Below are 14,950 nucleotides of genomic sequence, written 5' to 3'. Positions count from 1 at the left end.
AGGGGAAAGGTGGAGCCCATCCCATCCCAGCATGTCTCTCATCACATCTATGAATCTATGACTAAATCTTGCTTTTGTGCTATACTATGGAATAATAGCATGGTTCTTTCACCAAATTTTCCTTGTTCCAGTAGTGTAACAACCTTCTAGTGGCCCATACAAGTAATTTGTTGTCCCCTTCTACAAGCAGCAGTTCAGCTGTGCTCTCTGGAATTTTTCGAGGTGGGAGCAAAAGCTCCCTGTGCACCAGATTTCTGAATAATCATCTTCTAAAATGCCCTGTCTTAAATTAAGTAAATAGACATATATGAATGTCTTATATAGTTTGTATCCTTGAAAGTGCATCTTTATGCAATGTTTTGTTTGTCTGTTTGTTTTTTGTAAATTTGGTGCCTGAAAATTTGGGTGACTTAAATTTAATGGCATCTTATATTCAAAGGAATATAGGATTCCTCTTGTGAGAGGGAGACCCTTGGGACCAGGTAGAAGGTGAAAAGAAGCTGTCCTATAGTAAAGAGGTGTTACCTTGCAGCTTTAGCAGTTTGGAAGATAATCATTGAATTCCATTTTTGGGTCACATGTTATTTTCCTGACACTTTAAAATGCTTCTACATTACTACATTTGAGTCTGCACTGAAAAAGTGTTTAGATATTTGACATAAAAATAATCAATGTGCATTAGACAATGTGAAGAATGCATCTCAGGTGTGGAAACTTGGTCAGCACTTTGTCTTCTAGTGTTACATTTTAGCTTTTTATCTATTTGATTTGTTCATATTTACCTCTTTATAGATGGTTTGAGGGCTTTAACTGGGAAGGCTTAAGAAAAGGAACACTGACACCTCCTATAATACCAAGTGTAAGTACAGTTCTTAATTCTAAGTTTTCCAGTCAGTATATATTTTTTGTCCTCAATTGTGTGGAGTTCTAGTACAGCTGCACTATACTAAAGAAGGCAGTGGCATGCAGAGAAATTTGTCTGAAGATACTTGCCAAAGATCATTAAAAATAGGTCACTTGAGATGATTTTTTTATTAAGTTTAAATGTATTTTGTCTCATGACTGTGTCCTTGTCAGGAGGCCATGTGATGAAATGCTCTTTCCAGCAGTTAAAGTGGAGGGAAGTCTGTTGCTACTCGCTAGTCAGTGCTTCTTTCTTTCTACATGACTTGTTTCTTGATCTTTCCACATTTTCTCTCTATTTTCAGCCCCTGTCTCTATGATCCCTTTGTTCTTGCTTTTACCTTGTTGTTTTCTTTCTTTTGAAGGGGTGGGGAGAAAGGGCTGTCAGTACATACCTCTCTTTCTTCTTTGTGCTAACTTTCCCTCTCAGCCCTGTTTCCCTTTTCTTATCACCTTCTATGCCTTTTTCCTTTTTTCTGCTCTCACATCTTCTATGAAGAGCTTTTATATTATAGTCCATTACAGCTAAGTGGAAGTGGATTCTGAATGGAAGAGGTTACTGTTTCTAGTCAATTCCTTTTTTCAGGAGAGCTCTTCATTTGATGCCCTTCTGTGAGCTCTTTATCAAATGAGCAAAGAGCCAACTGCAAAGAGCAACTGAACTTAACTGGTTAGGATTGCTTTGGTCCGTTCTGTTGAATTGGTGCCCTTCATTTTACTCCCTTTCCCTCCTTCTTCTGCTGCAAGATCAGTATTAGAATGCCATTAACAATTATGCTTAATTGCACTTTCCTGTTCATTTCAATTATGGAGCTAAGCAACACAGGTAAATTGCCTGGCTCAGAAAATGGTGATTCACTGAACCAGGCTGGCCCTATTTCGACTTCTTGTTTTTCAAAACTGTGATACATAGAACTGTTGAGGGGGAGGCACTGAGTTACACATATTCTCTATAATAGGGGTCGGCAATTTTTGGGCAGAGCGCCAAAAACACCCACAACCTCGACTTGTAAGTTGTTGGCGGCTAAGGGCAGATGGTGGGAGAGACATGAGGTTCTTGTTGTGGCAGCACAGCCCCAGCCCCTTCCTGGAGGCACATGTGCCAAACAAAATGTCTTCACATGCCATGCTCTGGCATGCATGCTGGGGGTTGCCTAATAGGCCTGTGCAAGGCAGCTAGTGTTTGCTTTGTATTTGAATTTGTCTGATTTGAAGGACAATGATTGGATTCGGTGATTTGAATCACTGTCCCAAATCAATTTGGCCGAATCTGATTTGGATATTCAGCTGCTGCTGAATCAGCCAGATCTTTGAATCGTACAGGCTCCATCCCCCGCCCACTCTCCCAGCCCTGTCAATGGCTGCCCCACCTGACCCCAGCTCCTGGATCTTTGGAAAAAACCCCCCAGCAAAACCCCACACTCAACAGCTCCTGCCAGGCAGGGGATGATACCTGCTGCACCCTGCTGCCCTGTGCTGTGTGGGGGGCTCTGCCATGAGCCCCCTGACGCATCCCTCCCAGCTCCCATGGCTGCCCCACCTAGCCCCAGCTCCTGGTTCTTAAAAAAAAAAAGGCCCACACTCACCAGTTGCTGCAACGGCCTTGGGGCTTCTGGGGCCCATGACAGAGCCCTCCACACAGTGCGGGGCAGTGGAGATGGCCCCCCTGCCAAGCAGCAACTGGTGAGTGGGGGTTTTTTTGTTTGTTTTTTTGTTAAGAGCCAGGAGCTGGGCGAAGCAGAGCAGCCATGGGGGGGCTGGGAGAGCAGGCAGGGGATGGAACCTGGCAGGGGTCCCCCGATGGATCCCTCCCTGCTTCTCCAGTCCCCTCTCCCCTGTCCCCTACTTACCAACATGGAGTCTGGGTCCAGCTCCCTGTGGCAGGCAGTAGGGGCTGCCCGAATCTCCAAAGCTCTCCAAATCTTTTCCAAATCAATTTGGGGAGCTTCTAATCTATTCAGACCTTTTTATCGGTCTCCTGATTCAATTCAGATTCAGAGATTCAGCTGCCAAATCGGGCCAAATCTCCTCCGAATCAAATCAGCACCTGAAGCTTCGCACTGCCCTATTGTCTACCCCAGCTCTACAAGATGGAGAAGCAGTGGTTAGTCAGTGGCTGAAATCAAGATCCTGCCAAAAAGTTACCTAAAGTAGGAGACAATAAGTGTTTAAAATGTAATATATATAAATCAGATTTCTTTACCTCCATTACAGACAATTGACATACATTTTAAAAATAGATTTAATAAATATTTTACTTCTGGTCATCATAGTTCTGTTTGTACAGTGTAAACAAACTAGTCAGTTTTACTCCAGTTTATTATCAATTCCTGTTAATTTTATTTTCTGGCTCACCTGTGCTATTAGTAGTATGCTATAATGTTTAAATGGAAAACATGCAAATAAGTATGCTTTTAAAAAAATGTTTCTGTTGGGTTTTTAGCTTGATAGAAATATTTCTATGGCTGTTTTGTAAATATTTTTTCGACAAATATATAACTCGTGACAAATTCAACTTCACAGTGCCCTGTGAAGCAGTGTAAACTATAAGGATAGTGTGTGACTGTCCCTTAAAGCATGCAGTCACCTACTAATGGTGGCTGAATTATAAACTAGTGCAATATATAATCTTTAGTTTAACTGTTGTGTGTACTTAGGCATCAGAGGTTCCTCTGGGAAATATTAATTGCACATGCAAATAAAGAGCAAAATGAAAATTGGGGTTAAATTCTGGGTTTCAGTTGAGCAGACATCTTTGTATCATCCAATAATAGTGGCCCTCCTCCCAAAGTTAGACGATGGCAATGCACTTTTCAGGGCCTGCAACATCATGGAAAATATAGAAGATAATAGTATCTTTGATTAGCAGAAGTTTGCATTGGCTACCTCATATTTTTCCTGGTAAAGTTCAGGGTGTTGGTTTGAGACCTGCCTAATTGAGACACCTCCCCTCTCCTCACCATGTTGTTTCAAATGCATCCACAGCTGAGGTGCTTTAACTAGTGCTGTTTTACTATAAAAGAAAGGGAACTGCCACTGAGATCTTCTCTAATAGGTCTTAAATTTTGTGATTTGTCCTGTGCATAAACTGAAGATGACAGGGTATGTTTTAAATTCCACCTTTCTCTCTCAGGCTTTTGGTAAGAGGGGAGCATAATAATGATGGTATTTATGAGTTTAATGAAGTATTCTGGAAGTATGGTTTGATCTTTTAAGTATTGTGGGGTGCTATAGGGGTATAGTGTGATCTTATGGGTTTAGGGGTTTTTTTGGTTTGGGCAAGTTGCTGGTCTGTTTTTGTATTTCTCATTTGCTTGTGTGTATATAGTAATTATGTCAAATGCACCTACAATCCTGTATAACCAATTTAATTTTGGTTGTAAAACTTAATAATCAATAAAAAGCTTAGCAGTTGTACCCTTTAGATTACAGTACCATAAATGGACAAATGTGTTTAGGTCATCTTCCTCTGAAAAGTTTTATTAAATGATCTGGTCAAAACCCAGAATATCATGGAAATAACATTTTGAAATTTAGTTTGGTTCTGGTTCAGAAAAAAATAATTTTCTTCAAAATGTCTTTGAAGCCAAAGCACTATTTCAGTCCAAAGCTGCTAGGACTCACAGGGTGTCACTCCAAGGCAGAACCCACCTATTGGGCCAGGAGCCCCAGAGCTTCTGAACTTCTAGATCAGATGGCAACCAGGTCTGTGTACTCAGAAACAGGACAACCTCTGGAGACAATTGGCCCAGCAGTCTGGAAACCCTGGTGCCTTCCCATGCCAGGTCAGTCTGTGTGACAGAGCTCCTGGAGTTTTAGGACTTGGAAGCCCGTCCCAGGACTCATGGCCACTGGCTTTGTAGGCTTCACTTTTCAAAGAAGATTGCTTAGAAGCTCTAGAATGGTGGGACTTCCCTCAAGCTTGCAAGTGCCCGAGATCTCAGCCAGGACAATCTGCATATCAAGACCACCTTAAAATTATGCCCAAAGAAGGCCCTCAAATCCCCAGCCATCCACCAAAGAACTAGGAGGTGTTCTGTTACAGTTCTGCTTGTGATTCAGTGAGAGTTGGTTAAATGCAAGACATTTCCAGCATATTCATATTCCTGACCAGCTCCATTACCTACTTAGCTCTGATGAATTTTACTATAGGCAAATTTTTAATTAATATTTGTTACAAGGTCAGAAAAAAAGGTGTGATAAAAATCCTAAAGCAAAACGATCCTTAATGTCAAAAAAAAAAAGTGATGTCAACAACATAACTCTGTTCATTTAACAGGTTGCATCTCCAACAGACACAAGCAATTTTGACAGTTTCCCTGAGGACAATGATGAACCACCACCTGATGACAACTCAGGATGGGACATAGATTTTTAATGTATTTCTCTTACCTGCTTCTGCCTTGCTGAAGACAGCTTCCTGAGACATAGCTGCCAGCAAAATTGAAGGAATTGGGGAGGATCAGTGCTCGGGGTCACCATGATGCCTTGATTGATGCTGCTACAGTAACTACAGTGGCATTAGGACTTATTGCTTAGATGACAATAGTGCTCTTCACACATTTTATGTTTGAACTTAAAATAGCAGTTGACATGGTGGTCCTGAAGCAAAGCCTTTTCACTAGTACAGAAATATGTTTTCTATCACTGCAATGATCTTGATATGCTCTAATTATAATTTGAAAGATAACTAGTGTAAGGTACACTTAATTCTAGCTGCAAGGTACTGGCTTTATCAGTAGGATCAAATGATAATGTATGAGGTACTAAAGTTATCTATGGTACAGTATCTGGGGTATTCCCACACTTCAAAGTGAATAAATAGGGTCTTTTACTGCAGGCCAGTGTATATACAAAGGAGGACCACAAAACTACTGGTCAAATGGTTCATGTCAAAACAGCGCTAAAAGTTGTTCTTTTTTCAAGCAGTATTCATGACAAGACTGAATGTTTTACCTTTCCTTTTTCTTTTGGACAGATTTTTTAAATTGATCTAACAAAAGCACAACTGCTATAGGTTCTGTCAAGGCTGGTCTGGGTCGGTTCTCATGTGTGACTGAGAACGTGATGTAACTAATGGTATTTTTTCTTTTGGTAAAAATGCATAATTGCATGAAAAAATCATAAAGTTATTAATTTTACATGTAAGAAATAAATTGTGCTTAAATAATGGTCCTAGGAATAAAATGATGGGAGCCAACTGGTCTTATTAATTATGTACAAGACAGTAAAAATTAGCTTAAAATAACTTACTTTGTTGAAACCCAAAGGGAAAAATACAAGTCCTGTAATATACTTTATAGGTGCTATGTACATCTTTCATCTGTGAATCTAAATGTTCAACCATCAACAACCATTTCAGAAATATGTAGCAAGAGACATCACTTTCAGTGATGATCTTAGAACAGAGAACCCTTTAAATCTCCTCTTTGGCATCTCCATATTTATTCTGCAGTATTTGAGAATCTTAATATTCTTATTTTTTCTTTAAGAAATGATGATACTGGGGCCAGCTTGCAGGTAACCCAGCTGTATTTTTATTACTACATCTCAAAAATGTAACTTAGTGATTTCCATCATGACAGCATTATCACAGTGAGTCTAATAGGCTTGGATACAGCATGAAATTCTAATGTCATTCTAGTGTAAATTGGGAGAAACTCCATGGATATCAGTGGAGTTACTGAGTGAAAACTAAATATGAGACCGATACAGATCCACTGCGTGAGACTTAGTGGTGTGTGAACTTGCAATCTGCAGATGCCTCCATCATTATATTGAAACATTAAAATGACAAGAGTTAGATCACTTCAAACTATTATAAGAAAGAGATGGGAAACAGATATTTTGGCCTAAATTCTTCTCTCACTTCCACTGTGTTTATAACAATATAATTCCATTGACTTCAGCAGAGTCACTCATGATTAAATTGGTGAAGTAAGATGAGAATCAGATCCTATTTGCCTACTAATCATGTGTGTTAAACCAAATGCCAATGTATTCCTTCATACCTATACGAAGCATTTTTGTTACAATACTTGTAATATATTTTAGCAGGATCTCATTATGTTTGTGCCTCATATTTCTTTACACTATGTTATGAATCATGATGTCAAAAGTTGTGACTGTGTAATTTGACACCATGTTACTACAGTAGAAACCATTAAAAGCTCAATGTTTGCTAATCTGTCACATAGGTAAAATGGATATTTCTTGTTCTAAATTCTAAAAGGAAGGTAGTGATATTCCCAAAAGGCACTGTAGTAACTCTTGGCAAATGCTATTTTTAAAATAGTGGTTGGTCACTGTATGTTTCTGAATGCATAGACAATTTAAATACAGACATGATTTTTGGAAACATAGGAATTGAGGGTCAGATCTTGCTCCACTGAAATCAATGGAAGTTTTGTCATTGATTTCAAAAGGAATGGGACTGTAATGAAGATAAGTTTTAGGCTTTTTTCAAGTAATTCAGATTTTTGTCTTTACCTGTAAATACAGGAGAAGCAAATAAGTCATTCCACTAATCATAAATCCCCTATTACTACTACATTTTTTCCAGATTTTCATATCCATAATGACTTATATAGGTTTAATAGAGCATTTAAGATATTGTCAAATAAGCAGAATAAATATATCAACAACATGTCAACAGTTTGCCAGCAAACTAGAGCGCCTCACTTACTGTATGTCCCTTTAACTTCAGTCTGTTTCATTGATTTTTCTTTTTACAGTTATAGAGAAGGATGAGGCAACATCATCAGCACAATGTAACTTCAGGTTATTTCTGCTATTCATTAATCATGTGTGGCATTGCATTGATATTTGTACACCTTGAAGCAATCATAGAAAAATAATTACTACATATACCAGGAACTACTTGTGTACAAGTATAACATACACTTAATTTTAAACATTTAACTTAAGGATTTAAATACTGTCTGACACCAGACATTAGATACTAGGGCTAAAATAATCACGTAGTCATCTTAGTAAAGAAGAAAAAGGGTAATTTCTGCATTAGAGCTGACTTTTTTTTCCATTACTCCCTATTTTCTGACATTGAATGAAGTGACTATGTTGGACAATGAAACTTGTTTAATTTGTTAACTGACTTTCTTGTTATACGCAAGCAGGTGAACAGGATGTTGCTCCCTGTCTCTATTATAACTATTTGTTTTGATTAATACTTGAGATTCAATCACCAGTTCTGAAAAACTGAAGAATTCCCAAGAAAAAAAAAAGTTTCACAATATTTTTTGGGTGAACTGAAAACATTACATGGAAGAGTGTTACAAAATTAGCTTGTTGGTTTTTTTGTTTGTTCTTATTAGTTTTGTCCTTGTGCCATGAACATTAATACCTGAATCATGTGGCATGCACTGTATTAATACAATTTTTTTATGATAGAAATCACCTTAAATGTTCATTATCTTTACCAAGTGTATTTTAAATAATTTAACTTGCATAAGTATATTAATAAACCATTCTTTTATAAATAATATATTTGATTTACATATATATTCACCTATTTTGATTGCATCTGTTTCCATTTACTGTTTCTTATTCTTTGTCTACTATTTAATATATTGGAAGATGGTGTATTTACGTAAGAAGAAATCAGCTACCATATTTAAAACAAGTGTGTTAGGATTGGTTTCATAAGATACAGGTGATCTGTAGCTTATTACAGTGCTACATTATCCATAGTAAACTCTTATTTAACAATAGGACCACAGCAAATATTTATGTAAATAGATATTTTCGTGTTGATATTTTGTGGTACACATATAACTTTTTATTTAGAGTTCCAAGGCATTATTTACTTCATTTTCTTATTTGTAATGTAATGTTTTTAGATCAAGTAGACTTGAATTAATGTCATAATTGTCAGTATTATTGGATTTTTATGCAACTGTACTGTTATTCATCTGTCCCATAGTTTAGAACATGACCTAACTATTTGGCATTGTTGCAAGTGCCTTAAATCCATGGCATCCTATAAAAATACAAATTTGGTGTTATGCTGCATGACAAAGACAAACACACCTCAAAATGTTGTCCTTTCTTAGCTTGCTGCGTTTTACAGTTCTTTCTGCTAACAATTTATAAGCCTTTATTATATAATATTGATGAATTACAGAAATGATGAAGTTGTTCTCTTATTTCTGTTAAATGTACCAGAGCTGTGTATCTGTTAATGAGATACAGCGTCATTTCTGTGAAATGTATAAATGTATGTGCAGGTCAAATTAATATATGACATACTATCAGTCTGTATACAGGTATTCCTGTTTTGCTAAGCTGTGCAGATTTAAAGTATAGTGCAGTAAAGTTCTAACATATCATATTTTATAAACTCATTACAAGTATTCCACACAGAGAAATGATTGGCAATTAACTGTAATTTACACCAAACAAAACTGCATCTTACCATGAAACCAATGACTATGAAAAGGAGTATCTTGTTGCACCACTCAACAAAACAGGATCAGTGCTTTCTATAAGTCCTTGTATATGCAAATTGTTTCTGAGGCAAGCTCTTTTAACACACCTGGAAACCTAAACATTGAAAGTGTGTTATTAGTTCTCTTCTGTAACTGTCCACTACAAACAGATATAGTACTGAGACTCTGACAATTTCTCAAATGTTTCAGGCTTTCCTAGCAAAGGGAAATTTCATTCAGAGTTGCCTACCATACTGATTCCAATGTATGCTGTTTTTACACTGGTCATTTCTTTTGTATTCTTATGGTTATATTTCTCTAGTTTTCTTTTTACAATGGATTCTACATAAAAGAGGGTTTTTTGTTTGTCAAAGTATGTCCATCATCAAATGGTCGGTGACCAGTTGCACTCTTTTGATGTAGATTTAAGAATTTTTTTCATAACTGCTTTTGTTTTGCTCTGTATTTTCCCTGCAGCTGTAATTGCCGAGTGCCTGTTGTATACTTTATAGAGTTGAAATAAAAATAATTACTTTTGAACATTGTTTTGAGGTGTTATTTGATGTCCAATTAGTAATTTCAGAGAACTGTATATCAGATGGAAACCTAATCATATTTTAATATCCTATTTTATTAGGATACACCATGACACAGTTGTTGGAAAATACTTCTGGACTGAGTGCTCTTAAGGCACTTGATATACATAAATTGTCATCTAAAATATATATTGAGTAGCCATACTGAAAAAAAAAAAAGATATCCGTGGTAACTGAAAATTGGTGTTTAATTTGATAAGTATGCTAAATGATATTTGCATTTATGGTACCACCTAATACTGTATATGTAACCCAGGTGGTACTCCAAGAGGTACCCTCTCTCCAATTGAAGGGATCAAAGCAGGTGCACAAGTACTGTGGGAGGTGTTGGGACTCTCCTTCTCCTATAGAACAGAGCCAGACCACAAATGGGGACTTAACCACATACCTTTTAATGAGGGAACAATACTGGGAACATAACCAGTATAAACCAGGGGGTATAGGGGACACATGCCCTGAAGGGGCAGAATTCAACAAAGGTGAGACGCTTACAACCATAGACATATTCATCCAGTTGACAAAAGACAGGGTTAACCAAAATGTAAAACACAAACAGCAGAACAAACAATACTGCTTGGTATTACTGGAAATATAAAAGGCACAAAATGCAAATGTTAAATACCAAGGAATATAGGGCCTAGGTACCTGGAGGGGGAGAAAGGGGAAAAACACAATGGCCCCTTTCCACTGCAAGAGGAATTTGTCCCTGTTTACTCACTCACCTCAAGTCATCAAAGTCAGGACTTGAACTTGGCTTTTCCATGTGGTAGGCAAAGACTTTACCACGCAGCCAACAGTGCTGGCAGTACCCCCACTTGCTAGGGGTTTTGACCTTCCTGGAGCCCCAGCCCCATGTCATGCTGCCTGACCTCTGATGGAGGAGCTGGAAGCAGATCTGGGAACCTCTCAGGTCACTGCTCAGATCCATGCTGGAGCCGGGGAGCCTCTCCTGCTGGCTGCGGACTCTCGTAGGGGATCCTGGAGCCCAGTGGGGAGCCTCTTCTGCCGACTGCACGCCGCGCTGCTGAGGGTCCCACTGCTGCCTGCAGGTCTCACTCCCCAGGCTCTTCTGGGGCAACTGCTCCCACCCCGCTGGCTCAGCTCTTTGCCAGCTCGTTGAATCTCCTTTCTTGTGGTCCCTTCCTGGTTTCTCCTGAGTCAGCCACACTGCCCCTTTCATCTCCCTCCAGGTGACCCAAGAGTTCAATCAGGGCACATGGAGGGTGAGTCTCTGGGGCCTGATTGGTGAGGAAAGGGCCAAGTCCTCCAATCATCTTTTGCCCCTTCAAAATCCCTGGGCTAGGTCACTGCCAGCTAGCCCGTCACATGTATAATTAGTCATCAGCTGTAAAAAAAATCTATCTGGATTTTACTATTTGTTTTTCTGTTTGTACATACTGGAATGTAATACATTTTCCAGAGAAGTAATTGAATCCAAAAGATGGTGTCTAATGGTAAACTGTACATATGCTAAGAAGACAAAACAAAAATGGTAATGATAATACAGAAAATAATACTCTATTATATTTTATCATCCCTCAAGGTACATATCTAAGGACAGTAACTGTTTAACCATAGATAGTAGGAAAGGAAAGTGAGCATCACCTTAAACTTGCCCCACCACAGATTTGCAATAAAAAGCATAGACAGATGCAACCTGAGTTCTGTAGTGCATAAAATGTAAAGAGCCTCTTACTGTCTGATCTCATCTCAGTAGTAAGTATAGATCTTGCAAAATGATGGTATGAGTGCATGTTAGTGTACAACAAGATGAATGAGTACGATAGCTATTTTTCATAAACATGCTTAAGTATCTCCCCTTGCAAATCATTTAAGTATCTATGTATAATCCCACTGAAGTCAAAGTAAAGCACACACTTAAATTATGTTCTGCAGAAGAAAAGCGAATATTGGTGAGGTGAAATAAAAAATAAGTATGACAATTGTTCTCCTTTGCCCTCCTGTGCCCCTCTAAAGGATACAGTTTGGGAACAGTCGTGTTTGGGGACTTCCTGGAAAGTATAATGACTGAAATTTGGGCTTCAGTTTATAAACTGAACCCAACCCTTTCATGAAGTCTCTTAATTTAAATATCTTTGAAAACTCTACAAAAATAACCCCTTTTCCCACCCCTAAGAAACTATAAAGTTGGTAAAAAAATACTACATGCCGGTCACTTAAATACAGCCAATTGCTGTCAGCAACAGCAACAGTCCAGAACATGAAGTACAGAAGTATATATGGTTTCATTAAACTACAAAGACAGTTCAGAGCAGTGTTTCTCAACCTGTGGGTCATGACCCAACAGTGGGTCGCAAGAATATATTAAAGGGTCATGAACAAACTTTAAAAATGGATCAACAAATTTTAGATATGGATTCTCCTTTAAAGGAGAAAACTGTGTGAAACCATGGCTTTCCCTTTGCAGGCTGTCAGAGTTCCAGCCTGCAAGGAGCTGCTTGGGGGCCCCCACGCCCCACACATACCCCACCCTGTCCCACACATCCACTCCTTGCCCCACATACTGGGGGCTGGGGCTGCGGGCAGTAGGTAGGGAGTGAGGGGCACTGGGTTGGGACTGGCCATCAATATTTACAAATAGATCCTGCAACAAAGAAGATTGAGAACCACTGATTTAGAGAATCAAAACATAATCGCTGGAGTCTGACTTTGGCCAGGGGTTGACACTTACTATTTTATGCTAAAAATAACAAGAAGTTACCACTTAGCCAATATCTATACAAATTATAAGGATCTTAGTATCACTTCTTATATGAAAAACAGTAACTCCAGTAACATGACTGAAAACACCATGCTCCAACATGGTTTATTACTGACTCATAGAGCAATGAATGCACTGCATACACGAGGTCCTATAATACTTGCATTAAATGCTGCTTCAAGGTTTCCCCTCCATTATTGACCTTGCTAGGTCATATTTTGCTTTTCAGACCTGACAATATCAGAGCACAAAGAAACAAAAATATAAAGACTGTACATGAGTAGTCAGTTCTGTAGCTCTAATTAAAGGGTTGTACCTTCTGAAATAAACACTCAAGCCTTAAGGGAATTAATATTTATGATCTGCAAAGCTTTGATGAACATGGTACTATTGTAGGATTTTTTGTCTTGTTTTACTTTCAAAACCATCTTTAAAACCATTTTCATGCTGATGATACTTTAATGAGCATCTAATGTTAGCAAAGGATATGAGTAAAATGAATAAACTGCATTCCCTGGTAATGCAGAGATACTGTTCAAAGGAATCAGAATGAATTAAGCAAATTGGCCAGGTGGAAGGAAAATTAAGACCTAGTGGAAACCACTCCCACCCCTCCCAGCCATTAGTATCATCATCATGGTGATAGATGACTGCCTTTATAACATTAAAGATATCAGTCCTTTGAGCAATCTTTTTAACAGAGTTGGTCCTGCTTTATCTACTCTACAGAAGCAGTCAAGAAACTTATTTTAAAATGCCACTAATAAGAAAAGGGGTGTACTTGGTAGCCATGTTGGTCTGAAACAAGAAGACATACACAAAAACTAGAACTCTTTGTTCCAAAATGATACCTTTTATTAGACCAACTGGGAAATCGCAAGAAAATTATCCTTTTTTAGAACATTAACTGTGTTACCTTCCAAGTTTCATAACCAAAAGAAATAAAATGTACTCTCTTTCCTCCACACACAAGACTTTTTGGACTTCCTTCTACAATCTGCTGAGGGAAAAGAACAGTTTAGAGAGAAAGAAGACAACTACTCATGAAAAATAATCATAGAAAGTGTGCCTTTGCCTTAGGAAAGTGGAGCACTGTATAAAGCTTAGAAAAACCTTTCAGGGTTTTGACCTTTCATATTCTCTTACTCTAGTCTGCAGTGACATAGTGACTTTGGAGATAGTACATCAATGTCAGGGCAACCTTGCACAGTGTTGTTCTGAGGTTCCTCAACACATACTAGGTCTGTATTATATTATTGCTGCCAACCGCAGGACAGAGTTTCTAGATTCTAGCATAAATGAGTATATAAATCACTAATTGCTGCAACATTTGTGTTTCTCAAGGTTTTATGTTTGTTTTCCTACTTTGCCGCAGGAATAAAGTACGGTAATAAATTTCCTCTTATTTATGAGACGGTACCCCAGCTCATTACAGAACTAACCTTTATACTTCGGCAATTAGAAAAGAGGCATATAAAACTGGTCCCAGATAACCAGTTCATTATAACTGTTTGTCAAACTTCCATTTCAAAATTATCAAATTTAGCTACATTTTCTTTTGTGTACCTGTCCCTTGTCCTCTGTCAGGTGGAAGCTCCTGAACAATATTTTAGGATTCTGATCCCAGCTTCTTACCATTTAAATGCTTCCATAATTAATCTTTGAACAATGCTACAGCATTCAAAGTTTAGAGTGAAATGTCATTGCCCCATGAACTTAATTGGTCCCTCTCAAACTGTTTGCAGGACCATCCTGTAGCTTGGAATGCATTTTTCAGTTGCAAACAGTGAGATTTTTCAGAAACACTTCCGAAGCCCAACTCAAGGCAACCCTTGCCGGGGTCATCTGACCCCGGTGCTCTTTCCTGCCAAGGCAGGGGGTCGGACTAGATGATCTACCTACGTCCCTTCCGACTCTAGCTACTATGAAACTATGAAACTATAAGGTTTTCATTGTGGGATGCTTAGCTCGGCTCTTTCCTCTTTTGCCACCTTTCCAAGTAGAAATGGAACCCAGCGGCTTGTACCTGTCAGCACTTTAGGTGAACTGAAATGGATTCAAGGATATCTTTACAATAATTTTACTACCATATTTAGAAGAGGCTGGTGAGATTCTCCTTTACATAGTTGTTAGGGTGACAAAGGCAGGGATGAGCTCTGTGATAAAACACTTTTATAAAGTGCTACAGTAATTGCTAAGAAGCGCTTTTGGCAGCCCCTGAACAAGAGGGCAGAAGACCCTGGAGTACATGGATTTAGCAAAGTGTGTGTGTGGGGGGGGGG

At 38.5% G+C, this 14,950-nt stretch overlaps 1 protein-coding gene across 2 annotated transcripts in view; it reads left to right on the top strand.

Annotated features, from left to right (window-relative positions):
* PRKG1 (protein kinase, cGMP-dependent, type I) overlaps nt 1–9,890 on the top strand; it is a 1,071,278-nt gene extending 1,061,388 nt beyond the window's left edge. For both annotated transcript variants that reach the window (XM_019538593.1, XM_019538592.1), the window contains exons 17-18: nt 793–859; nt 5,183–9,890. In XM_019538593.1, coding sequence (XP_019394138.1) covers nt 793–859; nt 5,183–5,281 — 166 coding nt within the window. In that variant the 3' untranslated portion in view covers nt 5,282–9,890. The remainder of the gene's footprint in view (nt 1–792; nt 860–5,182) is intronic.
* Nucleotides 9,891–14,950: the final 5,060 nt, after the last annotated feature.

The sequence above is a fragment of the Crocodylus porosus genome, unplaced genomic scaffold (assembly GCF_001723895.1).
Source record: "Crocodylus porosus isolate Cpor-Errol unplaced genomic scaffold, CroPor_comp1, whole genome shotgun sequence".
Lineage (NCBI taxonomy): Eukaryota > Metazoa > Chordata > Crocodylia > Crocodylidae > Crocodylus > Crocodylus porosus.
This window is presented reverse-complemented; position numbering and strand designations above follow the sequence as displayed.